Source organism: Neltuma alba, unplaced genomic scaffold (assembly GCF_004799145.2).
Source record: "Neltuma alba isolate B1F8T4 unplaced genomic scaffold, ASM479914v2 tig00012898_pilon, whole genome shotgun sequence".
NCBI lineage: Eukaryota > Viridiplantae > Streptophyta > Magnoliopsida > Fabales > Fabaceae > Neltuma > Neltuma alba.
Window position 1 is genome coordinate 84857 of NW_021637269.1, and position 17637 is coordinate 102493.

The following is a 17637-nucleotide window of genomic DNA, read 5'->3' on the forward strand; positions in this document are numbered from 1 at the left end:
TTTTCTTAAAATATCATTACTAATCAAGTGTATTAGCTAGAACTATCATTATTAGAAAGATTACCTTGAGAAAAAATACATAAATATGAGAGACAAAGTGGTTTATATAGTTCTTTTTTCCCCCTTAAAATTTCGTCTATTAATCTAATATATAATACTACCTTCTATTCTAAATATAAGAGTTAGTTGACTAATTTAAGTAAATTAAAGAAATAAGTTAAGTTATAATAGTTAGTTGACTAATTTGGATAGATTAACAAAATAAGTTAAGTTAGTTTTTTGTAATAAATATGTATTATTTTTCCTAAAATATCTTTACTAATCAAATATATTTAGCTAGAATTATAATTATTAAAAGGATTACTTTGAAAAAAATACATAAATATGAGAGACAAAGTGGATTGGGGTCTTATATTTATGATCAAAATATAAGTTAAATGAGGTCTTATACTAAAAATTGGCAAAGGTAGTATATGGAATAGGGATTGATCCAATCACTGTACAATAATGCATTATATAAGTTAATTATTGAATCAAAGCTCTTTCAATTACAGATCATGTAAACAATTAGATAAGAAACTTACATCGATTTAAACAAAGCTTTGAATCTGTGAATAAAAAAATCATGTTTGAAAAAATTCACATCTAATTAAAGCATGGAATGGCTTAAATTTAAATTAATTAATAAAAAAAATAAAAAGTGTCTTATACATAGAGAACACGCCTTCTTTTTTTTTTTTTGGTATAAAAGAGGACTAGAGCCCAAAATAAGGATAAAGTTCCTAATCTATGATATTCAGTCAGTGTATTTAACCGTAAAGGGTACGAACTAAAAACAGAGGATTCAGCAATTTCTCTATTTGCAAGTGCATCAGCCACACCATTGAAAGCGCCAGGCAAGAATTGTAACTTGACTTCGCAGGAAAATTGCAGCATACTTTGTGTTTTAAGCATCAGTAAGCTGCTATTAGTAGTCTCAGTGACAGAGTTCAGCATATCAATAAGGCACTTGCACCTGATTTAAAAGCATGCCCTCTTTTGTTTTTGGTGAGAACATGTCTTCTTTTTTGGGCCAAGAATATAAATATACCTTCGAATCATTCCACAGTTAGGCCTAAAACATTTGGGAATGACTTTTAGCCCATATCTGACAGAAGATGAAACTTTTTTGGGCTCTCAAATAGAGAAGGGCTCTGCTTTGCATATACCCAGACCAGGCCCAGATTATTGGGAAAAAAACACCTAAAGAATACCACAAAAACACCCAAATACTGAAAAGAAAATGCTGGAAAAACCACTCTGGAGCCAATCAAAGAGAATCGGTGTAATGGAATATACAAATAAAGTGAACTGAGTTATGTAAACCCCCCAAAAAAAAAGTGAACTGAGTTATTTAAATAATGTATATAATTAATTGGATATCCTTAATAAATCACGCATATAATCATGTTGATGATGTGCGTGGAATGTAGGCCTCCTGTTTAAAGTTTACTCCATCCAAATCCTAAATAAAAATGAAAACGAAACTGATTCAATCAAATTAATAATCAGTAATTGCGCATGAAAAAAAGTATTTAGCTTAATTTATTTTATTATCAATCTTTCATCAGTAGGTATATGGACTAACCGCAATATTAAGCCGTTGAGCCTTTTTTTCCTCTTACAAGTGAAATAATTAATTTATAATCTTACATTTTTGTTTCGATTAATTCCTTCTTTGGAAAATAAAAAAACAGTAAGTTCCGGATTCTGATTAACTGGAATCAAGTTTTATGGATTCATCAATAGAACTCTCTCAAATTAAGATGTAGTTTTAAAAATTTGCCCTGTCATCTAAACTTACCCTAGAAAAGTTGATGTATATATAATAAATCAAGATCAAAAGCATAACTAATTAATCTATATCTATGTATATCCATATTACTACTCATAAATAATCATGAATAATAGCTAGGGTTAATTTTTTCATATTCTGGTTGTGCTCCAAGACAGGAGGAGAGGTAATTTGGTGCGTGGGTCGGACCATTCGGACCCAGGTGGCCATACATAGGCTTTAAAATAAAGCATGTAAGAGTGATGATGGAGCTGGTCCATTATGAGGAGCAGTAGTTTTCGAGCGAATGGTAGCTCTTCATCATTACAAATGAGAATGTTTTGATTTGACGTCAAGTCCATAATGCATCTCACCACCATTATTATTGCCTATGAGCTAACCCCATCCTCCTTCAATCTTCATCCACAAGAATATCTATATGTCCATCCAGAAATGGGGATCCATTATTATTTGGGTTGGTCAAAATTTTGAAAGAGAGGAGGAATAAAACGAGAAGCTAATTAGGGGCTTTGGCTGGTGCGAGTGAGGTCAGAATGAAACGAGAAATCAATCAACAGAGATAGAATGATTAGTAGCACTGAGTTAGCAAAGAGATGGAACAATGGTTGGATGCTGACGCAAACAATAATGGAGGTTGCTCTAATGCTCTCTATTGCTTGCGACTATTCAAGCGTCTGAGTCTTATAATTATACCTCATTTCTTCGTCACGCTTCAGTTGCGAGAGAAAACTACTTGACCACAGATTTCATCTTGGAAATTAAAACCCTCCAATTCTAGGAAGCTAGAAGGAGCTCTCTCAAATTTTCGTTGCATCAATGGTTCTTAAAAGTAAGCAATTTTCTTTGTATCCTGATGATTATTGAAGATTGTAAGACAGCAGATGGTAACGTTCGCAATAGTGGTCGGTTGTGGATTACCTAGTTATATAGCTACGAGTTGGTTGGATTCTCTTAGTTTGAGTGCCAGCAGGAACAAGAATTATTGGTGTTTGGACAGATATATACCAGACAAGAGTTTATGCAGGTGATAGTATATTCAGAAATGGGAAGAATTAAGGTGAACAAGTAGTAAGTTATATGTTTTGATACAGCTATGACAGATATGAGATAAGGGCGTGGTGGCAATAAACCTAGTGGCCTTTTGAAATGATTTTGGTAGGTGGGGCTAGCTCATTACGATTCCAATCTTTCTATAATTGTACAAAATGATGTAACTGGGAAGGACTCCGATCTTGACGATAGAGATGCATGTTATTAGCAATTTATATATGGGATTTTTTTTGGGGGGGGGGGGAGCCAATATAATTAAACCAATAATCGATTTTTAATACAAAATATAAAATTTGTAGTAACAAACTAAACTATTTACAAGTTTTGAGTATTATCATTTATTCATTTTTCACATTTTATACAACATACTCCTCTGGTCCTTAACGTAAAACCTAATTAACTGATTTGAATAAATTAAAGATTTTCATTAAATTAGTTAAAATGATATTTTTTTTAATAAAATACCCTAAGCATCTTTCTTAATTCCTTCCCTCCTTCTTTTACTTGATTATTATTGAAGAATATTAATAGGGTTAATTTAAGAAAAAATTGGTAAACATATAAAATAAGTCTTATATATAGGACCAATATTAACTCTCTAATTAGTTCTTACATTAAGGACTAGAGGATCTAGTAGGGCATATAACTGAAGAGGGAGGCATTTGTAATAATAAGTGGTGAAAGAGAGCGTATAAGATCCGGAAGATCAAAATAGGAAAGTTAGAAAAAAATTTTTGGGGTACATGAAAGTTAGAAGCTAGCACACAGAAATGATAGGAAAGTTGTTAATTGCGGCAAGATTTTTTCTCCTGAGTCGTAAGCAAATTATGATAGATTATAACAACATTATAATTATGAGATAGGAATAGCGGAATGATTTCCACGAAGCAAAGGAGGCAGCAAGTTGCCAAATATTCCGAGAAATTTAAGTCTACAACAATGATTGAGTACAAGATTTGGGCGCAGGCAGTGTTTAACCTTATTTATAGATAATATTACATTGGTTCTATCTAGAGGGGAGATTATTATATATACACTTGAGAGCTTCCTTTAAGATACAGTGCCATAATTTAATATTGAATTGTTGTCATCAATGTCAATAAAGACTTAAAATTATGACAATGAAGGATCATCTAACTAAGCATTACGAGACTTTGTGCCACACAGCGCGAGCTGCCTAGGTCCGTCTTATCCCTCTAAAGTTTTAAATTTAAAATGATTATATTCTTTTCCATTTTGACATATATGTTTTTTTTTATCCAACTTTTCTAGCTAATATTAAAATAGGGGATTTACTGCCCAATCCTTAATATAAGAGTTAAATAATTAATCTAGAAATACTAAAAAAAAATTAGTTAAATTAATTATTTATAACAAATGTATGTTGACTTTTCTAAGGTATTTGTACGTAACAAATGTATATTGACTTTTCTAACTTACTTCATTTCAATCACAGACATTAGAGTTGTACTTATCTTATAATTAATAGGGACATTTTTAAGAACACATTATAAATTTGGAAAACAAAATAGATTGAGGTGTTATATTTAGGACTCAAATTAGTTCTTATATTTAGAACCAAGGTTTTTTTTTTTGGGAAAAAACTTGAATGTTTGTTTATGAGAGAATTATTCGTTTAAACCAATTAACTTGGTAAAATGACATCTAGGGAGAGAGATTTTTACTTTTGGCTTGTGTTGGATTTTTTTGCTTTCATATAATTACTTAACATCTAACAATATGCAAACCCAAGGCTTAAGCACTAGGCGTCTTTTTTAAGCTGCCTATACAGAAGAACTTACTCAGGAAGGGCAAAATTTCTTCTAGTTAACATTGATGTAATCACACCCCTTTAGTTTTCAATTTTCAGTTAAGGATTTGTTTTTGAAAAATTAAAGGATCACGATACGGGTGGGACTCAACCCAACAACGTTGAGCTGGTACTAATTAATTTTGAGTCGGCCCACCTCAACGTCATCCTTGTCCCCGCTATGTAGTGAAACATTATAAGTGGTGCTTTGTTGAGAAAGTTAACATTTAGAGAGAATCCAAATTGATAGCCAACTATTTTGTCGCCTAGTTATTGCCCCATAATACTCCACCACCGATGCCATTTTATCACCTTGGTGATGCATCAGCCACCATCAAAATAAATAAAACCCCCTATACTTTCTAACGGGAACTAGGGTAGTGGAAAGAATGTAATTTTTCAATAACATGATGAATCAAAATTCAAATTTTATTGGGAAATGTATTAATATATTTAATATCGTGGTACTACCTTGGATAAGATAAATGTTCATATTTAATATTCTGACAATGGATCAAATAAGATTGCATCCGGTAAAAAAAAAAAAAAAAGTTGTGCTTGTTAAAAAGAGCCCAGTATTTGAACGTGCATACCTCTAAGTTAACTTGATGGGAAGAGATAGTTGTGGGACTCACATATCAGAATTGCGTTTTCTGTCCTCATCATTTAGCCTGAAAGTCTCACCCCTATCTCATTTAACTCCTGAATCTTGAAAAGGATACACACTATTATCGCCCAAAGCATGTCTAAGAGATCCAAAGTAAATCAGGATGAAACTAAATTGCTTTTTACCAACCCCCTCACTTTTCTACTATGTACTGCATAATCAAAATGCCACCGCTTCAGATAATGGCAGACACTTCCCTGAGAAACCCAACCAAAAAACAGAATATATATAATAGGAAACTTCGTAAATTGTAGGGTTTATTAATTAGTGAACTCTCCAGGCAAAAAAAAAACAAAAAATTAGTGAACTCTTGTTTCCTTGCAGTTTCTTCCCGCCGCATGAGACATGTGTTTCCATGGCTTTACACGTACCTTCAACTTTATATTCCTCACAATTGTCCCCCTCCACGTATCCATTCACGTCTCAATTCTCTCAGATTTTGCACAGAAACCTTTTCCTTTCCTGTGAAAAACTAGCTAGCCTAGCTATGAAAATCCATTCACTGAAACCAAATTCAAACTTGTGAAACTGGTAAATTTTCCATTCCACCTCAACGAAATTTACAACTTTCCCGAACGACTTACATGCTAAAGGAGAAAATTTTAAAGCTTCCATTCAAGTTAGCAATCTGGCCAGCCGCATGCGCGCTCGTGTATGTATACAAAAACCTATATAGGAACGGTCCAAAAAATTGTACGCGAGCTTCTCGATTCTGAAGATTAACAGTTCTGGTCGTTTGAAGTGTTCTGGGTCGCCGTGTTTCCGGGCTGTTCCTGATCACGGCTTCCACTCTGATTCTCTTGTTTCAGAGTCGCGACCATTTCCCCCGACCTGTCGCTGTCGTCGCAGGTACAAGTGCCGCTGGAACTGCCGCCAGCGAAGGAAGATGACCGGCTCGAGAACGCCGGCGTGGCCAAGCATGTAGGCCTCTCTTGTCCGGGCATGATGACCAAGAATTTGGGCTCACAAGCCACCGGAGCGAAGGGTTTCTGGGTTCCGTCGAGCTTGGCTTCACCGGCCTCCAGGTCCCTTTCACCTTCGCGGCTCTCGTCGAGGAAACCAGAAAGCTTCCAGTAGGAGCAAGCGAGAATCAAGAGAGCGAAAGCGATGAGACCCAACATAGCAGCAAGACCTCCGAACAAGTAGGGCACCGGAGAATGCCAGGGCGAGTGCTGCTGAGCGGGCTCGGGCGATTTGGCTCCCACGTTCATGGGTTCTCTGTAAGCAGCCATATCAGTTTCTGTTAAGAGATAGAGAGAAGGATGGACGGAGAAGAAGAAGAAGGAAAGATGACTGATTGAGATGAGATCGATTATGGGTTTGTGAGAAAAGGATGATTGGAAGGAGACGGAGATAATGGTATTTATAGAGAGAGTGAAGAAGAAGACGAGAGCGGTGGTGGTGGGGCTGATAATTAGGTGATATATGGCGTCATTCAGATTGGGGGGGCATCAAAAGTCTCTTGTTTGGATATGGAGTTGTGAATATTTTTTATACATTGGATCTGTGTATAGTTAAAGTGTGAGATTATGGTGATGATGAGAAGATAATTTACAACGTAAGGCCATTAACATATAGAAAGCTGGCGTACATATTCAAGTATTTTGGATTCGAAATTTTGTGAATAAAAGAAGAATAGATATTGAGAAAAAATCACTACTTTTCATTTATATCTGAATTAATTCGTGATTTGGGATCTATACCATAAATCTTTCAGAGCTTACTTTTTAAAGAACGGATTATTAGAGGGGTGTGACTTGTGAGAGCATTTTGGCAACATGAAAACTGATTATAATTAATTTGAATCTGAGAGAGTGGGATTTGGGATTTGAGTTTTTGAAGGTTAATTTCTTAAAGTAAGACAGTTAGGCGGCGGATGTATCCACTTCCCACCTTACCGCTGTGGTACACCTCGCACAATATCACTGACCCCCTCTACTTTATCAGCTAATGACTAATCATTCTCATTCTTTCCTTCTTTTCCCACAAACCCACAGCTTATGATCAAGTTCTCAAGTTAAGCATTTTCTTTTCACAAAGCAAAGCAAGCTCTTCAAATGTATTCATCTTAAAAGAGAGCGTTATATATATCCAGTATATATGTTTGGGTCATATAAAAATGATTAAAGTTGATGATCTCATACATTGCATCAAGACCGAGAAATGAATTAAAATAAAGCGGCTTGTGGGGGTTGTTTTGTTATGTAAAATTATCTAACTAGTTAAATCTCAATTTACACATGTATTCTAAATCTTTTTTAACGATAATGATGAAAACGTTTAATGATTTAAGTCATGTTTTATGAAAGCATAAAAAGCAGTAATTATTGAGTGATATGTTATCATGTTGTCTTCATTTTCGCATCACCTAATTATATTCGACAAGAGAGATAAAGATGGATGTTACTAAACCCCAACCATTAGATTAGTTTGTTGGGACTGTTTTAGCTTAACCACAGGTCTTAAGTTTAAGATGTGGGAACGCAGCATCTTGGGGACTAGGGACGCCAACTTTAATGGTTCATATCATGTCTCGATCTGAATTAGTCTGAGTCCGTTGTTGTGCCTAAAAGATAGCCTGGCTCATGATACCAGGTGCCAATACAAAAAAAAGATGGATGTTACTAGTAGTATGAGGCTTTTTTTTTTCACTTTGGGAGGCTAAATATTACGTAAAGAAAAAAAAAAGTCTCTTATCACGTTGGATAATACAACCAGTAACTGTAAACTACCATACTAAAAGAACACTCTCTAAATCTTACACATGTTTCTTTCATTCTCTCAACATTGCTTCATCACGTGGTCCCACTTTATGTTATAATCTGATATGATTGGTGTACATATTTCATATTATCCGTTAGAGTGCATGGTTCAATGAATGAAACATATGCTCCTAACCATTGTTGTTATTATTATTATTTAGAAAGGAAAGAAGAAAAATTAATATTTTTGTATTATTAAGTTTTGATGCCCAAATTATTAATTCAAATCGAGAAATACAGGGAGAATCCAACTTAAAAATAATCCGATTTGCTGCTCCGGCAATTAAAATAGGTCCTCACAAATTCGATTCTCCAACAAGAAATGAAATTTTATTCATCAGCATGGCAGCTCCTCTCGAGATTCCGTATACTATGCTTTTTAATGTAATACTAAGGCGCGTGGAGTAGGGTCACGTGACATATGCAATGTGGGCCCATTACAAGATAAGGTTGGTGGGGCCCACGAGAGCATGTAGGTCAAGGGTCCGTCCAATGGGATCATGATCGAGGCCCACATCTTTGGTGACGTGGAAAGTCCACGGCCGTTGAATTGTTGAATCATTGGCTCCAAACTTTCTCGTAAACTGCGTTGCGTGTATTCGCGTGTCACTGAATTCCCCGCTTCCTGTTTGTGTGCTGAGGGGAGAGAGAATAATTGGAGCAAATTTATGAAGTTTTAAAATTTCGATGTGGGTGATAATTAAGTGGGAACCGTTTGGTGTTGAATAAAGCTGCCAACTTTAACACAAAACGATAAAAATATGATTTGTTGCTGTTTTAAAATACAATGATTTGTTCGCAGCTGGACGATGAAGAGGTGATAACATAGCAATGAAGCAGACCAAATGGTTACGGCTGACGTGTTTAGAGTAATACTCCCTCCAATCCAAAAGGCCAAAAAATAGATCCCTTTCCATAAAAAGAATTATCTTGGTGCATGATATAAATTACTTCGAGTTAGCAGTTATTATTTGTCAATTTTAATTATATTTACTGGCGGTACATATCAAATGTTGAGAAAAAAGAATAAATGCGAGATATAATTGAATACGAATAAGGTTGAAAAACTTTCAATTTAATACCACTTTAATGACCATTCGTTATTCCTTGATTTCAGATAAATGATTGGAAGTGATTTATATTTCAAAGGGAGTGCTCATACTGTACATGCAAAGTTCTATTTCGTAGGATAGTTTTCATATTGTTTTTTTTAATGGAAAATATAATGCATAACAATTTATTTCTATAATACATATATTAATAAAAGATACTACTACAAGAATTGTAATAAGTTGACTTCTTCACGAATCATGAGCAAAATTCAATGTCTCAAAAATCATGCAAATGCGTTATGCCTATGTCTTATTAATATTGATAACATGAACAAATATGATCAAATGGAACACGAAATGAAGAACAATTACTTACACGAAATAATTAATTAGTTGAAAGTTTGGACTTTTTTTAGTTTTCAAATTTTTACAGTGCCCTAAATCTGTGTGACCCCAAAGAGAAACAACCCTTGTCACATTGAGGAATCAGAGTGAGAATAAAAAGAAGAAGCAATGCAAATGGTTAAAATTAAGGCTATTGGGACCCTCCAAGGAAGACTCGGTGCCTTGTCACCTTCCACTGCCCAACGTACACGCTAAGGACAACACTACCTTCGGTCCTATATATAAAATTCAGATAATCGTATCACGTTTAATAAATTAGTAATTTAAATTAGTTAAAATTAAAAAATAATGAAAGAGAATATATGGAAGTAATATTAATGTGTGTGAAAGAATACTTAGTCAACTAAAAGTAAAATAGGAAGAAAAGTAATAAATATTTAGACAAACTCAAAAATAAAGTTTATATTTTAGATCAAACTCATATTAAAAAATAAAGCTTATATATAAAAACAGAGGAAGTATTAGGATTCCTTTGTTCTTTCCATACCCTAACAGCCCATAGAATCATAGAATCTACAACCCCTCCTTTTCCGTTTCCTTTTCCTCTCTTTAATTTACATTTATTATTGTTTGCTTAATCACTTCCCACTATCCCTCATCTTATCTCAACGTCGAAGTAAATAATACTCCTTATATTAATAATTGTAAACCAAATCCCACTCATTACATTATTAAATTGGTTTTTAAGTGAAGGACACGTTTCGGACTTTCCCAACTTGGCTTGCCGTTTCTCTCACTGTATTATTCTTCTAATCAGATTCAGGAGAAGAATATAATGCATATATATATATATATATATAATAATTTTCTCATTTGTATTTACCCGTTGACGATCGAAGTCTTCTCTGGTCACAGCCCATTGGTCTCTCATTATTATTGTTAGTTATTACTCCAAAACCCACCCCCAGATTGGTATTAAATTATATATATGTGGCTTACAAAGTCATGACTCTGGTGTTTAAAAGACTCTTTATTGAAATACTACCTTTGGTCCTTAATATAAGACCTTGTTTGACTTTTATTTTGATCCTAATTATAAGATCCTAATCCACTTTGTCTCTCATATTTATACATTTTTTCCAAGATATTCCTCCCAATAATGGTAGTTCTAGCTAATACTCTTAATTAGCAAGGATATTTTAGAAAAGACAATACCTATTTATTACAAATAACTAACTTAACTTATTTTCTTAATTTTCTCAAATTAGTCAACTAGTTCTTATAATTAAAACCGGAGGTAGTATATTAAATGATAAAAAATTCTCTCCACAAATTTATCGCTTCTCTTCTAGAAGTTTTTTTTTTAATATAAATCTGCATGGCCTCTGGGTAATCCATATGTAATTAAGTGTGTATGATATTGAATAGAAAAGGTCCTGAATATAAGACACTTATAATACTAGTATAAGGGTATTATATTTAGGACCGAAGAGATAATTAATTAAGATGTGTTTTGTTTCAAATTGGACGCGTACGTGAGGGCCCTTTAATTTGCGGTTTCAACACTGCGTCGACTCAGGCAACTCAAACTCGCAACACAAGACGAAGACCTGGTCAGTCAATGACTGACTACTCATGTATAATAGTAATGGAAATTGAAGTCATTTTAAAAGGTTGTGATCAATTATTGAATTATTTGAAATGGCAGTCAGCCACGTTTACAACGTGGTCATCTCAACTAGAAATACTTCCAATTAATCAAATCATAGATCCAGTATATATAATTCAATAATAGTATAACTCATCACAGTACTAGGTGTCTGTATGCCTATTTATCTATCTCTCTCTCTAGTGACACACATCATGTTTTAATTAAAAATGATACTAAAAAGACATATATAGAGAATTATATATAACATATTTAATTCTTTGATTTCTATTTTTAGCCTTGAGGCCTCCTTGTTCTAACCACAAAAAAAAAATTTGATGCGGTCATAGACCTTGATTAGGATGCATGTTTGGAGTTAGGACTACCCAAAAATGAAGAAACTATGATTTTTAAATTTTTATATTTAATATATAAATTTATTTTTTCCTCTATTCATATTCAAAAAATCTTTTAAAAAACCACATACACACACAATGACGATCAATAATACTCTTAGCGGGTACAAAATAAAAGCTATCTCAAGTACAGAAAATTAAATCACATGCTTTCATCCACTTATTAGTTGTCACCGTTAAAAATCAAGTTTCAACTACGACTTTTTAAAGTTATTATTAAAAATAATTGTCAAAAGCCTTTTTTTTTTAGGTGATTCTAACTTCTTTTGAGATATTTAGAGCTAATTATAGACTCCTTCTAATTAGGTTTGTTTAATTACATGTACAAAATTTAGGAAATGAACCCACAATCACTTACTCAAGGGACGGGGAGCCCATTAGCCATGTGAATTTTGAGTTGATATATTTAATTGACTAAATATATCGAGTACAGTAAATATCGATTTTCATATGCTTATAATTGTGTATATATCCTAATAATATTCAAGTGAACTCACTAGGAAAAAGGCACGTTGCTTCTGGTGCTAACCTAAAATATGCTGCAATATGTATATTGTATCCGAATAAGGTTTTTACTTTGAGCTTGTTGGATGAAGTGCTTAGCCAACTTGAATATTTTAAACTTAATTCGCTTTCGTACAGAGCTTTGGGGGATATATATAAATATATATATATATATATATATATATATAAAGTGGTGTTATGAATGCCCTGGATGTATAGCTTCGTGGATTTCCCACATTTTTCAGGCATCTTCACTTTGCAGATAATAATTGATTAATAAATATGCCTCATTCGAATGGTGGCATGGCGTGTCCAAATCCATTATTTCCATTAAGAAATCGGCCTCCCAGGTACTTAGTGTTAGGTTACTAAATTAATTAACATCATGTTTTTTCCACGACCCACAAGATAATAAACAAATGTGTGGATAAGTGAGAGACGATTAGGAATAGGGCCACTTAATAGCAAATAATTAACCCTAATCAGGGAGGCTATATGTGTTACTTTAGATATGTATGGTGGAACCCTAACTAAAAAAGCAAAGGCTATGCCTACTGAAATAAAAGTGGAACAATGTTGGAATCTATGATCACAACAAAAGAAAACGTAAACAAATTTGAGAGGATAAGGTGTTCCCTTCACGGAAGGAAACCTCAGGTTAATGTCCTTTCCCTCACACTTTTCTCATATTATAGTCTCTGCTACTTAACACCTGTGAGCTTTGCTGCTTAGTGCACAACACTTTTGTCACCTCCACCACTAATCACTAATCAAAGAAAAAGCATAAATACATACATATATATATAAATGAGATGAGTGGCTTAATAAGTGATATACGTACGTATATGGACAAATGCAGGAAGCATACTGGTGGACGGACAATAGAAAATAGAAAGGACATGATTCTGTGGCCACGTGTTTCTGTCATCAACCAGGTTCAAAGGATTTTTGGGATTAAATATATAGCAGCACTACGCTTCCCACTTCCACAATATCTATTTGAGATCTTCATAGAATATATTAGAGATTAAAAGTGCATTAATTGTCATTACCTGAACCATATACTACATATTTTATGCCGCTAGCTAGCCAGTATTATTGCCGGCCGTGGCGTTTTGATGCACTAAACTTCATAAAATGGAGCTACTTTAAGTTGTATAATTCATGTCAATATGGTTTAAGGGTCATTCTTGTTCGGAAAGTGCTTGTGAAGGAAATATAGATATCCGAAAGCTTCTTTTGATGACTCAATATAATATCACTCTAGAAATGTTAAAAGAGGAGAGTATTGTTGTCCTAGCTATTAAAAGACTAATTTAAACTATTTAAAAACTAAAGTTAACCATTAATATTTTTAACATCTAGGTTGATATAACTCTTCCTTTTTAACATTTTCAACACTATTGGGTTAAAAAAACTTCCAGATATCAATAGTTTTTTATGAATACTAATTAACACAAACCAATACATACAGTGACTGAGAAATCTGTGTCGTTTTAATCAAAGTCTTGGAGACCAAAGCCGCCATCATCATCATCATGCTAAATAAGCATGATATGTACCTGGTGGAGGTCTGTTTGACCACAAATTAAATTACTAAAATAGTGCAGAACCGCAATATGCATCAGTACAGAGCTAAATTTGTGGATTATTAATTAACCACTGAAGAGTGAAGGATATAACATGTGTGTTGGCCAATCAGTAACTTGGTTATATGTGACGGAGTGTGAAAAGCAATAACATGATCTCAGGATTGAATATATACGAAGTCATAATAATAAGCAAAGAAATTAAATCATTTGACGAAGAAGGGGCGTGTCGGCATCGATTCAGAGCACTGTCCCTAGCTAGCTAGCTAGTGCCCTCTATACTTTAATTTCAATATCCCACATTATATGAAATCATTTTGATGGACTTTATTTCCACTTCCATCTGCTCTGCTAAAAGCTGGCAGAATCCAAATCTAGAAGCAGTGAATGATTGGCTATACTTTTCTTGGCCAAAACTAAAAGGAGTGATTGGCTTTACTTGCATATTGTTTCAATCACAATATCACAGACGGTAAGCAGACCGTAGAAACTGGCTATATATATATATATATATATATATCCTCTTTTCCCAATTAGGCTGCTTGGTTGGGATGAGAGTGAGATGTATGGCTTTCCTTTGCACTGGGAAACCACATTCCGTGATACGGGAGAATGAGGATTCCATCTCAAAAGCGAAGGAAACACCAAATAAGTATGCAATGGAATTAGTTAAACATGAACTGAAAAAAGATGCCGTGTAGGAGTTTGAGAGACTATAGCAGAGAACTAATGTCTCTAATTTCCATCTGCATATTGGAAAAAAGGGAGACAAAAAATGATGATTGATGAATGGAGCCATAAATAAACACAAGAGCTGATTGAATGGGAAGTTTAAATCCTTTGACACAACTGTCACTGAATTAATTAAAATAACATAGAGATCATTAAATTTAACATAATATTGTGGGTATATATGCAAAAAAGATACTGGTTACTGGTTATTTTAGATAATAAACATAAAATATAAGGACAGGACAAAGGGAAACAATCATTCCTTGACAGGTCACAGTTACACTCATCATCATCATCTCATAATCAATTATCACTTCACAACAAGTAGCTATTTATTTTTTAGTGTTATTTATGGTCCCACATAACTCTTTAATCTAACTCTCACGCCACACAATTAATTCTCCAATTACAGTGGAATCTTGTGACTTAAGACGACAGAGGCCGAGGAAATAATTAAGCAGAGAAAGGTGAAAATACAGTAACACATATGTGTATGTAATATTATATGAATAAAATAAGAATGTGGAGAGTGAGTAGATGATCAGTATAGGAGTGGTGGGTGGGATCGGAAGAGCACAGATGAATGCTTCCTTTAGACAAGACACAAATTGAAGTATGGGCTAATGAATTGCTTGCTGACGACAATATATATATATGTGTGTATATGTATGTATATATATATATATATATATATATATATTACTGGGGAATCCAGGGCCCTTTATAGTGCACTCCTCTCTCAATAAATTGACCTCCAACCCTACACATTTTCTCCTATGATTTTCTCACCACTCGTTTTCTTTCTATCTCTAGATTTGCATTCAATTCCGGCCTCTTATCTTCACCGGATGGTTTTAATGTGGAATGTTTTCATACGAATCCAGAACAAGGATGAGAATGAGAATGCTAACTGTTTGATTAATTGAAACAAGTATATTTGTCATGATCTTACAACCTAGTGACATGAAAGCTCTTTATACAAATGAGAAGTCGTGGGTTGAATCCCACTTAGAATTTCATATTCTTAGCGCTGGCTTTTTTTAATTCAAGAAAAGGAAATAAATATATTTGGCGTGTCTCATAGAAAGCGACATGCATGTGTGTGTTTTATTATTTGATCATCAAATGACTATGATGTCCATAATTTACAAAAATATTGTATTTCATTCTCTTGAAGTGATAAAAAAATCTGAAATTATAATGATAAATGATATGGACTTGGGGGAATAAGAGGGAAGCAATGACATATACTCCATATAACAAACAAACAAACAAACCAGCAGTAGTTGAAAGCGATTTTCTGGTTGAAAGGAACTCAACATATATCTCCAATATTTTGTAGCTACCTACTTTATTTTTCCATCATGTAAAATAAAAATATCCCAAAAAAATAATTATCAACTTGGGAAAAATATTCATATTCATATTTTCTTACTAAAGCGCAATAAATCATTTGCCAATATATATTATTTTAATACGCGGCTACTGTGTAAGTTTTGTGCTGCATCAAATAATGAACACAAAATGATGGAATCTCAATCTTTAATATAATGGACCACCAGTACTAATGACTCAGAATTATAAGCAAATCCAACTCCTGACTTCTCACTTGTAGTAAATCATTCACTGCTACAAAAAGTTCATTTTCGTCTCCTATTTTCATCTGAAAGTGAAAATAAAGGGGAAAAAAGGCCTTATACTCGTCTGTTGGGCTATAACAGTTGAGTATGGGCCCAGATACTCGTTTGGTCCAGTTATAACAGTTAGCATATTCATTTGTTCATAACAGACGAATATTCATTTTCTATCTATGTCTCTTTTGTCCACGCCCCCCTTTAAACGGATGAAAAAGGGCCTTCAGAACAAACAAAAATGGACCTTTTTTAAGTAGTGATTTCATGCCACTAACTTACAGTTTTTTTTTTTTTTTTGCTCTAATCCCTCGATTTTGTCAAGAGATTTCACCCAACCCGCCTGCACTAGGTGTCCGCATATGTCATGATTACAAGCTACACTCTCCTGAATACCTCAAAAATTCTCACTACTCCTATATCCATTTTAGAGGTTAGAGACTGCCTCTGCTTTTGCAATACAAGTCCTGATTGAGAATCCTCAAACTTGTCTATCATGAACATTTTAACTCTCAAAGAAATAACCCTTTTGCTTGGAAGAAAGCTTGGAGGATATGATTGACCTGCCTGCCAAATATTCTCTTTCTCTTTGCTTGCAAGATTATCCCTTCAAGCAACATTCTCTCAGTTCATCATCTCAATGATAATTCTCTCTGTATGGGATTCTTTGGCTGTCAGGAAGAAGGGTTCTTGGAACATGTCTTTGTTGATTGTTCTAATTCCAGAGCCATGTGGTTTGGAGTGGCCTCTATCAGATCTTTGGGAATAATTTCATGGCTCACTGAGACCATCATTTGGATTCTTCTTCTGCTCCTCAATAAGTTTTTTGTTTGATATACTATCTTCAATTCTTAATATAAGAGCTAGTTGATTAATTTGAATAGATTAAGAAAACTAGTTTAGTTAGTTATTTAAAATAAATAAGTGTTATCTTTTTAAAATATCCATACTACTAATCAAGCATATTGGCTAGAATTACTATTCTTACAAGGACTATCTTAAAAAAAAAATAAATAAATATGATATACAAAGTGAATTGGGATCTTACATTTATGACTAAAATAAAAGTCAAATGAGTTCTTATATTAAGGACTGGATGTAGTATTATTTTCACTTTTTCCTTTATCTGAAAATCCAGGAACAACGATAAATAATACAAAAGTAAGTAATTCATTGATATTTTAACATCACAATAGTTCTAAAACAAATTCAGCACGTCAAAAGAAATGAATGATACTCGGGTTCTAGAAAAAAATTTGAAAAGTGAATTGCAGATATGGATTTAAATAGTTATAAATAGGAATCGCATATGCAAGCTGCGTTATATTCAAAATATGAATGGGCCATAAAAATACCCGAATTTGGAATTGTCAGCCGGACCAATAACATTATTGCGGGTACATATTAGCGTGGTCTAAGCAATGTTTTTATTTTTTTTATTAGATCTTATTTACTTTCAAAGGCTTGGACCTCTTATCATTAGTTACAAATTTCTTTTTGGCACAAACGAGGAAGTATATCATACAATGCCTCCAACCCCAAGCCTCCTAAAACACTCGTAAAGAATGCTCCAATAAGCGGCGAGGAAGCCTGGTCA

The 17637-nt window shown here is 33.8% G+C and overlaps 1 protein-coding gene across 1 annotated transcript; it reads right to left on the reverse strand.

Annotated features, from left to right (window-relative positions):
• Positions 1-5658: 5658 nt before the first annotated feature.
• Positions 5659-6713, reverse strand: LOC114732290 (protein GLUTAMINE DUMPER 3). The gene is made up of 2 exons (XM_028919590.1): positions 5946-6713; positions 5659-5863 (listed from the first exon to the last, which is right to left on the reverse strand). The coding sequence occupies exon 1, from the start codon at positions 6591-6593 to the stop codon at positions 6081-6083; it is 513 nt and encodes a 170-aa protein (XP_028775423.1). The 5' UTR covers positions 6594-6713; the 3' UTR covers positions 5659-5863; positions 5946-6080.
• Between the last annotated feature and the right edge of the window lie 10924 nt (positions 6714-17637).

What these genes read in the sequence shown, in the direction of transcription:
- LOC114732290 (XM_028919590.1), bottom strand. Translation starts at nt 6,593, where the DNA reads ATGGCTGCTTACAGAGAACCCATGAACGTGGGAGCCAAATCGCCCGAG.